The sequence below is a fragment of the Seriola aureovittata genome, chromosome 11 (genome assembly GCF_021018895.1).
Source record: "Seriola aureovittata isolate HTS-2021-v1 ecotype China chromosome 11, ASM2101889v1, whole genome shotgun sequence".
Taxonomy (NCBI): domain Eukaryota; kingdom Metazoa; phylum Chordata; class Actinopteri; order Carangiformes; family Carangidae; genus Seriola; species Seriola aureovittata.
In genome coordinates, this window is record NC_079374.1 from 2,402,874 (window position 1) to 2,420,122 (window position 17,249).

Genomic DNA, 17,249 nt, shown 5'->3' on the forward strand with positions numbered 1-17,249 from the left:
GGTCGTACGAGTGTTTTACAGAGAGGACGACGGGTGACGTTGCCCATGGTTTTCTTTGAGCTCTGTGTTTGGTCTCCACCACCTCCTGAGGGAAACATCTGGCTGCGCAGCTGCTAAATGCTCCACTGTGTTCACCGGCTGCTCTCTGACTGAGCAGGTAGAGGACAGAGGCTGATTACAGATGTTTTTTCTGAAGATGTCGACGTTGGCCGACGTTAGGGTCGACGTAGAAATATTTTTAACATCAGGTGAAAACAATCAGATCTGTGCGGAGCAGTGAGGAGGAGGACGCTGGAACCTTCCTCACACTAATACAAGAACAAAACATTAACGTCAGATTTGCATCTTTTGAGTTTTCACTGGAGAATTTGATCCAAGATTTGTTCCTACATTTTGGATGGAAACTTGACTGGAGGGAGAGAGAGGCAGCAAAGACACAGGAAGGTTCAGAGAGAGAAACCAGAGAGAACAGGACTCAGCAAAAGGAGAGAGAGAGAGATGCTTAAAGAGAGAGAGCGAACCAATACGGTACGAGGGAGAGAGACCCTGAGTAAAGAGAGAGAGAGAGAGATAGAGCACAGGGGATCCCAGTGAGAAAGCTGCAGAGAGAGAGAGGGAGGCTGCATTCAGCTCCTGATCATCACTGAAGGAAACTCACCAACTTACCGACACCTGAACACCACATGAAACCTCTTCAGAGATTTCCCTCCTCTTCTTCTTCTTCTTCTTCTTCCTCCTCCTGTTTTTTATAATTTCTCTCTCTTTTGGGAAAGTGACACAGAGTAAGAGACGTGGAAATACCCCCGGAGGAAAAGATGAAGGTTTTATAAACTGCAGATTTATGGAGCTGAAGGAATCCTGAGGTGATTTTAAGGAGGATTTGGAGAGTGACTGACGGTTTCCACCGCGGGGATTACGCAACCGGAGGAGGGACAATTATAAAGGAGTATAAAAGATCTCTGGAGGCTGACACTGTTTTTGGACACAGGAATGTTTCTATTAAGAGTCTGGACCAAACTGACGTGAGTGAGTGAGTGAGTGTGTGTGTGTGTGTGTGTGTGTGTGTGTGTGTGTGAATGAATGAAAAAGAGAGAAGGGAAAGTTAGGGTAACACACACACACACACACACACACACACACATACATGCACATGTCAGATATCATCATGTTCATCATCCATCTCTATCTGCTGCCGTCGCACTCTCACAGGTGCAGGGACGAGCTCAGACAAGACAACAAGGGTTTTCACACACGTCCATGAAAGACGCACACACACACACACACACCGTAGTTACATGTGTGCAGGTATGTAGTTCAGAGGGGAATCCCACCTTCACACGATACCTCTGAACTCCTCGTGACAATCTGCAGCAAAGTGACAGAAGCTGAATGTTCTTGTGTGTTTGCATCAGGAAACTCAAAGACCGGAGGTCACGGTTTCTCTGTCTGAAGCGACAGATGATGATGATGATGATGATCCGTAACATCCCGGACTTCGAGGATGAAATTTGATTTTTATTTTCTGAAGTGACTGAAGACGTGAGTTAAAATCAGTCCAAGGTTTGGTTTGGAATATTTCACCCGGAGACAAACCGGATCACTTGTTCCTGTTGTGTTTTTTGTCCGACGCTGCACACACGGTGACGGCGTCCTCTGAGACTGAACAGCTGCTCTTTTTGTTGCACCTAATTCAGCAACGTGTCAGTTTGTGTCCTCGCGCGGAAAAGATCATCTGTTGATCCTCTCACAGACAGTTCAAGGCCGGAGAGGTTTCCTTCCGAGACGATGGAGTGAACGAGAGATGGGACGTATCGCGTTACGATCCGTTACTCGAGTGATTCACCTGGACAGCCGAGCGGGAGAGCGACTCAACCATGACCAGACTTTTCCTCGCTCTTGTTTTACTCTGACCCGTTTTCCCAGGCAGCGCTCCTGAGGCGTTTGTGCGTCCACCGAGCTGACGCCATGAACCTGCGCGGCGGCAACGTGTCGGAGTTGATCACTAATGTCGTCAGAGCCGCCGCCGCCGCTCCGGAGGCCAACCCCTGGCCTCCACGTGGACTTGAGGAAAGCGCCCTACGGGTCAATAACGGGACAAACTCGGGGTGTCAAGGAAACGACGCGCTCCGCAATGGCATCGACGCGCAGCTGGGGAACTGGTCTTTCCGTGACGCCGGCGAGGAGGGGGCCGGCAGGATTTACGAGTCTCAGTGTCCGCCCCAAGAGATGGCGGCGGAGAAGAACTGGGCGGCGCTGCTGATCCTAGTTGTCATCGCCGTCACGGTCATGGGCAACATCCTGGTGATCCTGGCGGTCTCCCTGGAGAAGAAGCTGCAGAACGCCACCAACTATTTCCTGATGTCACTGGCGGTCGCTGACATGCTCCTGGGCATCCTGGTCATGCCGGTCTCCATGGTGACCATCCTCTACGGTAAGCACCGAGCGACACTGATATCGGGCTTCATTGAATTGACTCTGTGGTTTAGATCTGTGGCACTTCAGGTCTGATGCATGAGTGTGTGACGGAGCTGCAGGACAGAAGGAGAGCAGCAGTGATGGAGGTGTGGAGGGTTGTTGACAGTGATGTGTTTTATGAACGTCTGTACAGGGATGAACTGAAAGGAGCCCTTCAGGACAATAATGCAGCTGCTGTATCAGCAGCTTTAAAACTAACTTCGATGCAAATGTTCAGCCGGGTCCAAAAAGGTCTGAGGCGGCGTCTGATTGGAAACGTGATCTCCGACTTTTGGAGCCCGCTGTGTGTGGAAATAAAACAGAAAGCAATTAAATAAAGACGGAAAACATCTCCATCTTACACAGAGATAGAACAGGGCCGGATTCACCTGTTGGGGGGGCGGGGGCAGGCACTTCCTGTTGGGACCACCTGTGTGTGGAGTGTATTTCACCTCCAAGTTGCCTTCACTCACACGTCACGCTACTATTATTTGATGAAACTTTATTTAAACCTACACGAGGTGAATTCAGAAAGTTAAGGAGGAACCTTTGCACTCGGGTATCGGATTTAGATTCGACACGTCGTCTGTAACATCTGTAACATCTGCAACAGCCTTTACAGTCCGCATACTTGGCGCCCAACAAATTTCCGTTTTGAAATGAGAAAACCAAAATCGGGGAAAAAGCTCGTTTCCATTTAGAAACAGAGGAACAAATGACGTGATTATTATAAATGGAAATCGGGAAAAAGAAATACCTGTGTGGAAATCTCAATTTTCCGAGTTATATTAAAAAAGATCTACATGAAACTGAAAAAGATGATTTCACAAGAAAATTAGATGAAGGTTCATTTTGTCGTTTATTATCGAAACATTTTCCATTTTTTGTTTTGCAATGTCTAAAGCGTTTTGACTATAATTCTCCGGCTGCCTCATACCTGGAGCTTTTACACTGCGGGACTGAGAGTTGACAGTCCTGAGAGGAACGTGGTGAAATCTCCGGTCCTCACTGTGAGACACGTCCTCCGGCAGCCAGTGTCCCGCTTTGGAGACTAAAGACAGTGAGCGGAAGAAAACGTCAAGAGTGTCAGAGATTTAGGAATGAAATAAAACAATGAAAGAACAATATTTCCCAGGTGCCCCCTTCTGGAAGAAGTTTAGGGGGAAAAACCGTGGAGGTGAAATGAAAAAGGGGTTTGTGGGAGTTCATCAGAGCGGCACAGATGGATGATGACGTGTCTCTCCTCCTCTATACTTTCTCTATTGACATTGAAGCGCCGCTATTCACCACGATCTGACAGCTTCACACTGATGTTGTAGATTGTGTAAGTCTCATCTCACACAGTGTGACACGCTGTTACACACACTCACACACGACTGGCGTTCCCACAGTCTAAAGGTCGATATGAGGTTTGGTTGATCTGTTTTGATGGAGGTGAAACTCTCCTGGTGGAGTCATCAGCTCAGTAAGATACTCCCAAGATGCTTTGCGCTCAGCTAACAGAGGTGATACCTCATAAGCTGCTTTTTTGCTTTATTGTTGTTATTTGCTCTATTGTTTATATTCTATTATTTTCTATTCTCTCTTTCTAAGTATTTGTTAGTGGCAGTTATTTTTCCTAGTGTGGGACTAGTAAAGGAATATCTTAAAGTTTTATTAACTTTCCACAAACTGATATTGAACCTGATAATATATTTACTTCACTAAAATGTTCAGATCAATTTTCGTCAATCAGTTTCTTAAATTAGCCTTTGATTATGTTCTAATACCAGATTACTCACCGACCTCTGAGCCGCGGCTCCGCTAACTGCTCCGCTTTGACTTAAACGCTAACATCAAGCTAACAGTCACGTTTAGCTGGACACAGTGAGTGAGAACTTTCACTAACTTCAGCGTCTGTCACTCCATGTAACATTCGGAAAGATATTTCAGTCTGAACCTCGCGTGTTGAAGCGAGGGGGAGGAGCCAGGAGATCGCCAGCAGCGCTCGTCCTCTGGGGAACATGAATGTCGGTATGAAATTTCACGGAAGTTGAGATAGACAGTGTTTCAGTGTGGACCTGGCTCGACCAGCTGACGCCGCCCTCCCCAGGGTAATAAATCTTGGAGGTATGAATACGGGGGGGCTCAGCCCTCCGCTCTGTATCTGAACGCCGCTGTCATTCAGGTGGCTGCTGATTTATGCTTCGCTCTGTGAGCTTCAGGAAGTCGCCTCCCTCCTCTGCTGTCCCTCATTTTCTCTGTTTATCTGTCTGTCACTGCCCCCCCCCCCCACACACACACACACACACACACACACACACACAGCCTCTGATAACCCTGTCACACACACACACCTTCCACCGTCCGTCACTGTTGCCCATTTCCAGCTGATCCTGGCTTCCCTCTGTGTCTCTGTAAATGCCACGCGCCGCTGCTCTCATAAGAAGCTTTAAGCCGTAAGTAGCAAATTCATTTGCATGAGGACGAGCGCGGTAAATTAGTCAGCAAGGAAGAGCGCCTCCGAAAAGAACGACCCCCAGCGCTTATGACTCGCCTTCCCCCCGTCTTTAATGAGGAGACAAAAGAACTCATTAGCGGCACCGGCGCCAAACATAAACACACGCTGCAATTACTTCCTGGTTGTTGTTACACTGATTCATTCGGCGACTGGGAGAGGGCAGAACAATGATATCACAGAGAGGGGGGTCGGGGCGAAGGGTGGACGGGGTTATTATTGAAGCAAAAGAGAAGATCACGGGTGAGATGGAGAAACGGGGCTGTGGCTGGTTATTAATGAGGTCGTGGATTAGTTTTGTGTTTGTGAAGATTGGATTATCAATGGGGTCATTAATGAGGTCACAGGTGATCACTGTTGTTATACATGAGACTGGGTGAGATGATTAATGACACGATAATATTATAACTATGATGGATTGTGTTGAACCAACAGTAAGACAAGCAACTGATACTGATGAAATATTTACTAATGCTTTCTAGAAAAGTTCTACTCCATTAATAATAACAACCTTTAGGTTGCCAGGTTGCGATAAATCCTCCTCCAGCACAACACTTTGTCTTTTTATCTTTTTAATTCATTAGTGAGGCGTCTCCGATGGACCATTTATCTTCTAGAAAAATGGCTGCAGGACACCTGGACTAAAACCCATTAAAGCTGCATCCATTCTGCAGGTCTCTGTCCATGTGTAGTGTGATTATAGATCAGCTCTAGCTTCTATATTAATACTGTGAAAGTATCAAAGCCTCAGTCCACAGAGAAATGCACACAGCCTGTATTCAGAAACTGAGCCTTAAAACCAGCCGTCAGGACTTCTGGAACTTTGTGATGTCACAACAAAGCAGTCACCAAGCCCCGCCCACCTGGACCCACCATCCAAACCTTGCAGGATTTGGTTTCTCTGAGTGTTTTTACCTGAAATCTGCTATATTTATATTGGATCAGTCAGAAAACAGTCAGCCAATCAGAGGAGAGGCTCAGAGCCTCCTCTCTTCTGATTGGCTGAACTTTAAATCCTGTTTCCCGTAGTTTTAGTAGAAACAACAGGAGACACGATTCACTTTGTTCCAGACCGAAATTTCACAAAATCTTTTGGATGGAAAACTTCAGGTGTTCTTTGTATTTGATGCTAACAACACGCTAATACCTGCTAAACATCAGCATGTTAGCATTATCATGAAGCCCCTCACGGAGCTGCTAGCATGGCTGTAGAAGCTTGAACACATCTTGTCCAACAAGGACCACAGACACCAGCTATGAGTTTTTCATCACTTCATAATGAGTGTCATTTTTTTGCTGAAGCTTCCAGGGTGATTCTCTTTTCCCTGTAGATGTGTCGTCATATATCTGAGCTGAGTTGCTGTTTCCCACACAGCAGATATTTATCAGTTTACCGGCCAAACGATGAAAGGTTGTGGATGATGTGTTTGTCCTGTCTGCCCACTTTGGCGGGAGCCCCAGTAATGATTTGGAAATCCTGTTCGACTTTAACAAATCTATTAGGCTAAAACAAATATATCGAGTGTCCTGGGAAATTTGGGATTAAGTCGTCAGCGGGGCTGCGTGGACACTGTGGACGGAGCTTGTTTCATGTCTATTATACATGAAAGGCAAATAACCTTTTTCCTCGCTGTGAAGTTTTAATTGTGTGTCTCCTCGTCTGCGCCTTGTTTTCTTCTTCCATCCTCCGGAGATGAGCTGTCATAATAAACTCGACAGACTGAGGCGCTTCCTCACCTCGCACGATCCTCCTGACGCTGCTCTCAGCGCTTCCAACAGCTTGAATAACTGAAGGGTTTCACATGACTGGAACTTGCACCCATGATAGTTGAAGTTGTAAAGTTAAGGGCCTTGATTTAATTATCTATCATCAAAAAATATATATATAGAAAATGATGGTCATTGCGTCTTTTAACAGATGGCTCCTGCATAATTTTGGACATTTCTTTGAAGAAAATGCAGAGACGTTCATTTTCCCCAAGGAGATTGACGGCACTTTGAAATCTCGTTTTAAGGTGAGTTAGACTCTGACCTCGTCACCATACGGCAGATTTAGCTGGTAATGTTGAGATGATTCTGGCAATTTATCACATTTGTGGCACTTACTGGCAAATCAGAGCGGCAGAAATAATCTGTGTAAAGTTACTGCAGTGTGAAAATGTTTGGATCCAAAGAACTGACAGAATCCTTCAGAGAAACTTAGTTAATTGGCAAACTTGAATATTAAACAGGGAACTCCGTCCCTCCAGAAAGTGGCAATGTTGGAACAATTAACGCAAATTCAACCAATCTCTTCACATTTTTTGTCCAATAACCACAATTTTTCCCTCGAGTTGAACCAATCGGACCACTCCCTCCGCAAAACCTTGATGTACGTCACCAAACTCACTTCCTTGTTTCTGGTGTTGATGCGTGTTGTGACGCTGTGCGACATGAACGTCTCACATTTACCAACAAACATCACTGTTAAAGACCGTGTGAGGCGATTCCCCTGATGCTCTGCACCATGAAGGGTTAAATAGTTTTGTAACGCTGCAACAGAAGCAAAGATGTAGAGCTGCCGGAACGACGCTCCACTCTGTTTTTATTCTCCCGATGAAATAAAATATCTACAGTTCATGTAATCCATTTAAAACGCTTGGAGATCCGATCATCACTAAAGAGTCCGTCATGAAGAGAGCCGATAAAAACAAATGAAACGGTCAGAGTTGTCATATTGACATTTAAGGTGTATCGATTGATTTCCAAATGTCAATCAAGCATCAAGTAACACTCAAGAAAACATTCCACCTTAAGAGTCTCCGGCAGCTGCCAGAAGCCTCTGAGCTGCTCAGCACATTCTCATCCATCATTATTATAATGAATAATAATAATTAATGCTAATATTGTTGTAGAATTAGGACACATAGATACATCCACATCATTTGTCTAGAAGAATCTCTACGGGAACCAGAGATCAAGCTTCTGGTTTTTCTGTGTTAAAGGGAAAACATCAGTCAGTGCTGGTTTGAGTGCGACTGGGGACCTCTGCGATTATGCACATGTGATCTGATCACTGCGGCGAACGATCTAGATGCTCCGATCATGTTATTCTTAGCCCTTTAAAAAAGGGATTATCGTGTTCTTAATTATTCTTAGTCTTAATTCTTCAATCCTATTTTCTGTGTCTTGCTCTGCCGTCAGATTACTGCTGCCAGTGTGAAATAAATAGACGACTGCAGGGACTGAGTGAACCCAGAGCGGGAGATTCTGCTTCTCTTACTTCCTCTTTACTGAATCAGCCTCCTCAATGGGAGCAGTTTGCCCCCCCCCCCACCCCCACCCCCACCCCCACCCCCAGTTCCACTCAGGACGGGGCTTTTGTAATTCAGTTGCTCAGTAATCAGCGCCTTCACTAGAGGCAACAGTGAAAAACAGAGGACCTATGGGAACAGAGTCTTCCAGTGGACGCTTGCCGAGTCCTCGGTCTGCCAGCTCTGCTTCAGTCCTTCAGTCCTTCAGCCTCTGAGGCACAGAAGCTTCATGTCGTATTGATTTTCTGTGAATTTTGGGTTCAGATCCTCCCGCCTCTCCCCCCTCTCCCCCCTCTGAGGTTCTGATGTCTGTCGGCCGGTTAGTGTCCTTCCTCCCTCTTACTTTGAAGACTTTAACCCCACCAGCCATCCATCCATCCATCCTCCATCACTGCTCCTCCTCCTCCTCCTCCTCCTCCTCTCAGAGGGCGTATGACACAACAAAAACAAACGCTCCTGTTTCAAAGCCCTCGGGTTTTGTCCTCTTTCTTTGGACATGCAGCTGTGCAGGAGGAGATTTACTTAACAGATTAGTCTTTGTTTCTTCTGCGGATTCCTCTGTGATGCATCCGCGACTTAAATCCACTTCCTTCACGTCCTCCCGTTAAATCCTTTTTTATGTTATTCACAAACAAATGATCTCTCTAAAGCCAAAAACAAGAAATCTGTTCTCCATTTACTCTCCTCATCTGTTTTTAAGTGACTGTGACGTCGTCTTCTTTGGACTTTCTCTTTTCCCCCGCATGCCAGTACACTTGAGTCTGATCTATATATATTGACATATTGCTCTGGAGTTAAACGATGCAGATCGATTCACCTTGATGAGGAAGCGGTTGCTAAGGAGGCGGTAAATCCTTCCAACTTCACACATCTCCGAGACAACAAAGACGCAGTCCTCCTGTAACTCCCACCGTCTGTGACCTGAAGAAAATCTTTATTTGTAGAAAATAAAACTAAAAGAAAATAGAAATATAAAAATACACAGAGGCAGAAATAAAACAGCTACAACACCTGAGTCTTTTGAAACCGTCCCACAGGTCGTCTGTGCAGCAGGTTGTTATGACATCATAGTTACGTTTTGTTGCTAGGCGACATCTAGTGGTCGTCAATTACGTCAGGAGGACGAGGTGGTGGTGGATGGATGAACGTGACACAGGAGAGCGGCGTGTTCGATTCCCATGTGAAACCAGCAGTCGTTATTGTAACCATGACAACAGAGATCACCTAATGTTATTTTAACCCAAATCACGATCTCTTCCTAACGCTAACGGAGGCGTGACGGTTATTATAGTAACCAGTGGCGACAAAGGTAGGTATACTATGGTCAGTACAATCCGCGTGGTTATTATTGTAACCATGACAACCAACGCCTGGTACGCCCGCCGCAGTAGCTGTTGCAGGAGACACAGAGGGTTATTGGTCAGTTTCACCTCACGGCTAAAACAAACGTCATCTAACCCAACAGCCCCGCAATCAATAAATGAATGTACTGATTAATTATTGATTAATTGTTTGGTGATATTTTAGACAGTGTCTCTGTGCACAAACCCAGGCCTGTTAAAGATGGAGGCTGAAGAGCGGAGGCTGTTACAGCACAGGTGACGGTTTTCTCTCCACCGCCCCACGAACGGTCGACCTTTACACTGGAGCTCGGTGATGTCACCGGAGGAAATACGACCAAATACAGAATGGTGACGGTTCTCCTGCGTCTCGTGCAACAGGAGGGAGCTTCGCCACAGAGCGTAAAGTGGAGCAGCTGGATGAAGGGAGGGGATTTGCTCAGGATTTGGTTCTGGGAGCAGGATCTGAAGTGGGAGGTGCAGCGGCGGAGTCTGAATCCCAGAGCGGCGGGAGAAATCTGGGTGAAAAGCAAAAAGAAGAAAAATCGCTGTTCAGACGAAGCACAATCAGTGAACTTTGTTTGATGTGATCCTGAAGTGATTTCAGACGACAGTAAACCTCACTGAGGCGTTCAGGGAACACTTGTGGCTGAAGTTTTTCCTTCTTCTCTGTTCTCCCTCCTTCTTCTCTGATTACATTTCTGTAGTTTTCCAGGTTCATTGTTTTACTCTTCAGTAAAGTGAGTGATTCATGCAGTGAAGGGCCTCATTAAGAAACAGATGAAAACAGAGCAGAAGTCATTACAGCAGAGCTGTTTGTTCTTTCACCTCCTCGGGCTCTGTGGCGCTGACTGAAACAGGAACCACACGCCCTGCAAGAACAGCTGGGATCTACACACACACACTCACACACACACACACACACACACAAACAGGCCTTATCGCTAAAAATGTCTCGGTCCTGAACAAACCTGTCCAGAGACCTGCTGCAGGCCTCCGCAGCCCGAGCTCAGTTCACCGGCAGCAGAGAAGCGAGGGAGTGAAGTTCAACCTTCAGGTTGTTTGTGAACTCATCGTGTGTGACAGAAGAGAGGAGAGTAACGTCGTTTTCACTCATGAAATTCATTTCCTCCGTGGCAGCGCTGTGGCCGACTCATTCAGGAGCGGAACAGAGAGAGTTTATTGAGGATAACTCAACTTATAAGGTCTCAAATCACTAGTGAGTCGTGGGGGCGTGGTCATTAACCGAAACGACCTGTCCCATTTCAAAGGCTCCTTCAAAGACAGCTCTCTTTTCCTGGGCAACGAAAGGCTCCAGTCGGTGGATCCTTCACGGCCCAACCTGTCCCAAGATTCATTGCACGGCATTAATGGAAATATCATGGCAGCAAATAACGCGCCAACAGAGAACCTGAGCATCGCACTTTTAAATGCAAATGATGTGTTTCAGCTCAGTTCAACAACAACAGAAAAAAAACAAGGGTCTTAAAACCTCAAGTTTTAGTTTTGTGTTGTCCCTGGTTGCTAGGTGACAGGACCTGTGCTTTGTAACGCAACAGTAAGGGCGGGAACAGGTGGTGACGCAAAACGAAAAATGCTCCGTAAACCAGAGCGTCTCATTTCGAATCGACCTCGGTGGTCTATAGACGGCGTCCTTCAACTGGACGAACCCAGCGCTGTTGACTGTGACAACATTAAGGCTACAAACAACCCATAATGCAACTCTGGTACTTTCTCTGTTCAAGAACTAAATATCTGATATTGTGAACTTGAATATTAAGACGATCCAGACTTTTCCAAACATCATTTATAGAGAAAAATAACATCTTCTGTTCAAGCTAATATAATATCCGGGGGGGGGGGCTGACTCTGGATGGTGTTGGACTGACAGATGGCTCATGTCCCTCTCCTGTCCCCCGCGGGCAACATGGCGGTTTTCTATAAAGTGATTACATGATGAAATGATTAAGGAACGGATGAATCAACATCAGAGATGAAGTGACATCAAACAGACGACAGAGGCAGAGGAGGTTAAATAGATCAAACATGGCCGTCGTGTCGCTCTGGAGTCTGTTTTCATCGCAGATAAAGACGAGCTGACGGGCTCTGGACTCAGGTCTCCATAATCTGAGCTCCCACTTCACCCTGAGGAGTCGGGCGGGTGTAACTGGGTGTAACAACAGTGACCGACTCCTCAGACGCTGCTGCTTCTTCTTCTTCTTCTTCTTCTTCTTGGTCGCCTTGATGAGGCAGTTGACCGCCCCGAGCAAAATAACCTCTAATTCCTCTCCTGATAGAAGAAGAGGATGAAGAAGGGATGTGGGCAGAGGGAGAAAAGAGAAAAATAGCCAGTTTGTGCTCAACTGCAGGAGATGGAGGAGATTTTTCCTCCTTTTGAGCGTCGCACAAAGCAGCCTGAACAAAAACGAGTAGAGGCAGCCTTCCTCCTCGTCCTCCTCCTCCTCCTCCTCCTCTTGCATGACCAGACAGAACAAAATGAAACAGATGCAAACTAAAGGGCAGAGCTGTTATCAGGCTCTGCTGGCCAGATGTGAGACAACAGGGCAGAAGGTCGAGATGTGGAAGGAAAATGTCAAAATAAGAGCGGGGCGTGGGGGGGCGGGGGGATGGGGGGGGTGAACTGTCCCTTTAGTCTGACATTGTAAAGACAGTAGTGGAATAAAAACGTTCTCATATCTGGCTTTTGATAGTTGTGGCTTGTTCACTCGGGCAAACTTTTCTCCTGATTCCTGAGAGCAGTGTATAATTAACGTTGAATAATTAGGGCTTATGATGACACACTGCTTTGGCGCGCTGTAACTTGGATCCAGCACATTTGCTTCGGTCTCAGGGGAGAAAACTCACTTTCCTGTCCAAGTCCACTGCAGACACAAGCTCATCTCATACGTCCTCGAAACTGCAGCCGTCTAAACGCTGTTTAATCACCTGTGTGTGTGTGTGTGTGTGTGTGTGTGTGTGTGTGTGTTTAATGCTGCTGCAGTCACACGGCCATGTTCTTACTTCACTTCTCTTCTGTTCCAATAATATCATCTTTATTTTAATCACAGCCATCCCCCCTGCTATTAGTAGCAGCTACAAATTACATGTTTCTTGAACACCTCACATGCAGGATATCAGTAGATGCTACAATTGACACGTTTCCTGAACGCCTCACATGTAGACCAAATGTTCCTTGAACAACTCACACGCAGACTAGATCTCCCCTGAACGCCTCACATATAGGTTATCAGTCGCAGCTACACTTTATATGTTCCTTGAACGCCTCACATGCAGACTAGATGCTCCTTGAACGCCTCACATGCAGACTAGATGTTCCTTGAACGCCTCACGTGCAGACTATATCTCCCCTGAACGCCTCACTTGCAGACTATATCTCCCCTGAACGCCTCACATGCAGACTATATCTCCCCTGAACGCCTCACATGCAGACTATATCTCCCCTGAACGCCTCACATGCAGACTATATCTCCCCTGAACGCCTCACTTGCAGACTATATCTCCCCTGAACGCCTCTCCTGATGGTGCACCTCTGATTTTCAGTGATGAACTCAGCAGCTGTGCTTGCGTTGTATATTTGCCTGAAAGCTGAGATCATAATATTTGTTTCCTGTTTAATTGTCGTCATTAATAAGTTAATTAATTAAATACAGAACGTGCTGCATAAAGCCTTGAACTCATGTAATGTTTTTAAAGTGTATTCGGAGCTTATATAATTTCTTTAGAAGTGTTCATGCACACATGCTGTGGGCTTATTACAGGTTGCACAGTGTTTTATTATTGTTGTTGACAGTGACGGAGCCTCTGAGGAGAGACGCAGCGAGTGACTCATGACTCTATTTCCAACAAGTAAAAACATATTTCTTTTACTTTAATTCTTCTAGTCGCGTCTCACTGTGTCTGTGTGCGTCTCTGTTTTGGAGAAGTGCTTTTGTTAAGATCTTTGTCCCACTGAAGAAAAAGTAAAGAGAAATAAACCAAACCAGAAGGAAACAAACAAACGATTCCAGTGAAAGAGGACGGAGCTGTTTGCCTTCGGCGCGCCACATGTAACGATTAAAGAACTCTGGCTATGTTTGAAAAATGCATTAAAGAAACATCTGCTGCTAAAGTTCAACATATGATGAAGTTGTGAATCCTGTGATCTCTTTATCCTCGTCTCCTCTTTCTTCTCCAGAGCGAAGCATCAGTGTAAAACCACATTTAAATCCCTCATTTTAAAAAGGAGTAAAAACAAACGCAGAGATGTAATCCCCGTGATTCCTGGCAGTTCTGTCGACTTCCCCTTCTTCTTCTTCTTCTTCTTCTGTTTTAAATCATGCACCCGCACAGCAGAGCGAGACTGAACATGTTTATACTCTTTTATTCGAATCAGCTTCATTAATCAAATGACTTTAATATGACTAAAACTGACTGAGACTCCTTAAAGGACAAATGAGGTGCCAGGATGAACAGAAGTCCTGGACGCCTCCGTCTCCATGTATTCTGGACACGTCTGTGTGGACGGAGAACATGCAGGAGGGATTATATTTCCCATTTGGCCTCGGGACGCCGCAGAGGGAGCAGCTTATCCTGCTGCCACTGTGAACTACACCTGGTTAAACTATGGAAAATGGATGGATGGACTTTAAACCTGACTGGGTCAGAGGGGGGACAGAAGAAGAAAACCTGGGCAGTATGTTGGATCTGTCCTCAGGCTTCACACGTGTGACTGTGTGAATGCTGGGAAACCTTCATCTCTCCAAATATGAATCTCAGTCTTTAGATTTCAGTCTAATGGAACAGATGTTCACTGTCTTGTTTACATGTATCTGTGTTTATGTGCGTACATGTGTGCTCTGTCTGATCTCGCTGTGTGTTCACTGCCGAAGCTTTTCATGTGCAAAGCAGCTTCTCTCCCGGCTAATTAAGTGTTCGATGTTTACTTCCAACTCTTTTCTGTTTCTGCTCTGATCTGTTCTACAGCAAAGACAATTAAGATGATGACAAAGTTCCCCGCAGCGCAAACACCAAACACAGACACACACACACACTGATAAACACACACACACACACACACACACTGACAAACACACACACACACACACACACTTGCTTCCACACACTTGTTAATATTAACTTGACAAAGACATTAACTCTACAAAGCAGTGAAGCTTTTCACAGGAAAATGTCAGGAAGTGAAGATCATGCTGAGGAGCTGAGAGCCGCTGTGAAAGAGTCAAAGGAAACTCCTGCTGGACCAATCAGAACGAGGCAGTGATGCAGGGGGCGGAACCTACATGTGTGACGAGCGCTCCCACTGGCTGATGACGTCATTAGTGCTAATTTACCGTATCTGTGAGCAGAGGCGCACCAAATGTCTGGGGCCCCCAAGGGAAAAAGGGGCCCCTGATGGCCCCTCATATTGGCCCATTTTGCAATGACAGCTATAAACCCCTTTAAATGTGAGGCGTTCAGGGGACATCTAGTCTGCATGTGAGGTGTTCAGAGAAGATGTGGTCTGCATGTGAGGCGTTCAGGGAACATGTAAATTGTAGCTGCTACTGATAACCCTCATGTGAGGCGTTCAGGGGACATCTAGTCTTTTCAGCGTCATCAAACGGTTCTGCAGGACGTTTGTCTCTGTTGTCGTTTTTTTGTTCCCATCAGCTTGAATCGCTCGACCAAATTTTGATTTCTGATTACATCAACACGTTTTCACATCTTACATGTAGGTACTTGCCGCTCACACACACACACACACACACACACACACACACACACACACAGGGTCAGGTTATTGGAAATGCAGATTAATCCATTATTCGAGGAGTCACATGGCCGCTGCAGACGTGTGACTCATGGGCCGGTGTTTGTCAGACAGTGGAGGCTCGGTATCCACAGCGATGAAGGCTGCGAGGAGTGAATGGTGTTACCATGGGCGATGCTGAAGCCCGTCATGCTGCAGGCTGGAGACGTATTCTTCAGATGGCAGATATGAGCAGAGAGAACAAAGAGAGGGTGAAAGAAAAAGGGAAACATTCACCTCTGAAAAGAACCTTTCCTTGTTGTCGTTACTTTTCACATTAAGATTCTACATAAAAACTATATAATAAGTCTATAAAACCAAAGCACTAATGATCTGATTACGTAAAGTACAGAATAAGAACATTTTGCTCATAATGCTTTTGAGGCTTTGTGATGGAAACTCTGCTCTGTTCTGTTTGAGACCAGCCAATGGAGGAGCTGCATGGACGAGACGCGACGTGGCTGTGCAAAGTAGTTTCAGGATCCGGGCTTCGTCATGTCCCTTCGCTTGGCGTTTCATCCCTCAGCATCTTTTGTTATGGCGCCGCTGATCAAGGCGCTCAACCTCAGTTTATACGCTGAAAATAAATAAATGATCTCGCCTGATTGTGAGGAATAGAGTAGAGTAACAAAAAACACCTGTTCGCCTCGTTTGACTCTTAAAATCGTCTGGAGGAAACTGATGTCATTAGATGAGGCAGCTACTTGACAGACAAATGACTCTTTGCCTTTTATCAAGACACTGTAATGTAATGAAAAGGACCAGGCGGCGTGCTGTCAGAGTCACACACAGAGACAAGGGTGTGTGAACACGAGAGCGATGTTTAAAAACGACCTGATTTTCACTCGTCTGATTAAACCTGCAGTAACTGGTTTTGGTTTATTCTGTCCACTAGGGGGCGACAGAAACTAGGTGTTAACACGACATTAACATTTCCTCATCTGTTAGGTTGATGTGGTGAAGTTGCCACCAGCTACAGAGACACATGATGATTCACGTGTCGTGTTAGTGTCACCTGATCAACCTAACTCCATTGTTCCCGCTCTTTTAGCTCTGTGTTTGGTCTCCACCAGCTCCTCAGGGAAACATCTGACTCTTTAGCTGCTAAATGCTCCATTACACTGTGAAATTTCCTGTTTTAACTTAAGAGGAACTTCCTAACTAAATGTAGGGGTTCCTATCTTATCTTACTTCATCCTGTCTTATCTCAGGTTATGAAACTTAAATACTTAATCCAACATCAGTAACAGCTTTTATTTCTGTTACCTAGCAACTGATGCTACTTTCTTCATCTGATCTCACTGAGTTATTTCTGTAAACCATTAAATTTGTCATTGAAACGTACAAAAAATGGCCTCTTCACTCTGAAAAACCTCCATTAGCAAGAAGAAGCATAGCTGTCAGACAGCCGGGAGAGCCTCGTGTCGCCGGGTCGGCCTCTCCACAGACGGTCGTAGCTGCTCGGCTAAGTGCAGGATCATGGCTCTAACACATGGTTAGGGTCACACATGAGCCTCTAAATGAATAAGGTCCTTCTGTTGATATTTTGTCGGTTGTGTCATAGCAACAAAAGAGCAGCGATGTGGATGAAACAGGTTCGCTGAATGGTGGGAAGGTGAAAGTCAGAACAAGATTAACGGCTAACGGTTTAGTTTAAGATTTCGGGAAGTCAGAAAAACACTTCCTGTTTTGAGTAAGGATGAATCAGGTCCTAACTCTGGTTACCATGGTTACCACACATTTAAGACAGGATCTACAAGTTTGGAGGTTTCTGTGAAATGGCCCCCGCTCTCTGCCTGTGTCAGGAGTCAGGTCGTCGGATAAAAGCTGAGGAGAGCTGCAGGTGTGTGAGTGTTAGC

General features: G+C 45.8%; 1 protein-coding gene across 2 annotated transcripts in view; it reads left to right on the forward strand.

Moving 5' to 3' along the window:
• Window positions 1–312: 312 nt before the first annotated feature.
• Window positions 313–17,249, forward strand: part of htr2aa (5-hydroxytryptamine (serotonin) receptor 2A, genome duplicate a) — a 43,933-nt gene continuing 26,996 nt past the window's right edge. Inside the window, exons 1-2 of one of the 2 annotated variants that reach the window (XM_056390203.1) lie at window positions 313–1,022; window positions 1,413–2,431. In XM_056390203.1, coding sequence (XP_056246178.1) covers window positions 1,966–2,431 — 466 coding nt within the window. In that variant the 5' untranslated portion in view covers window positions 313–1,022; window positions 1,413–1,965. Of the gene's footprint in view, window positions 2,432–17,249 lie in introns of both variants that reach the window. The other variant, XM_056390202.1, reaches the window with a different exon arrangement.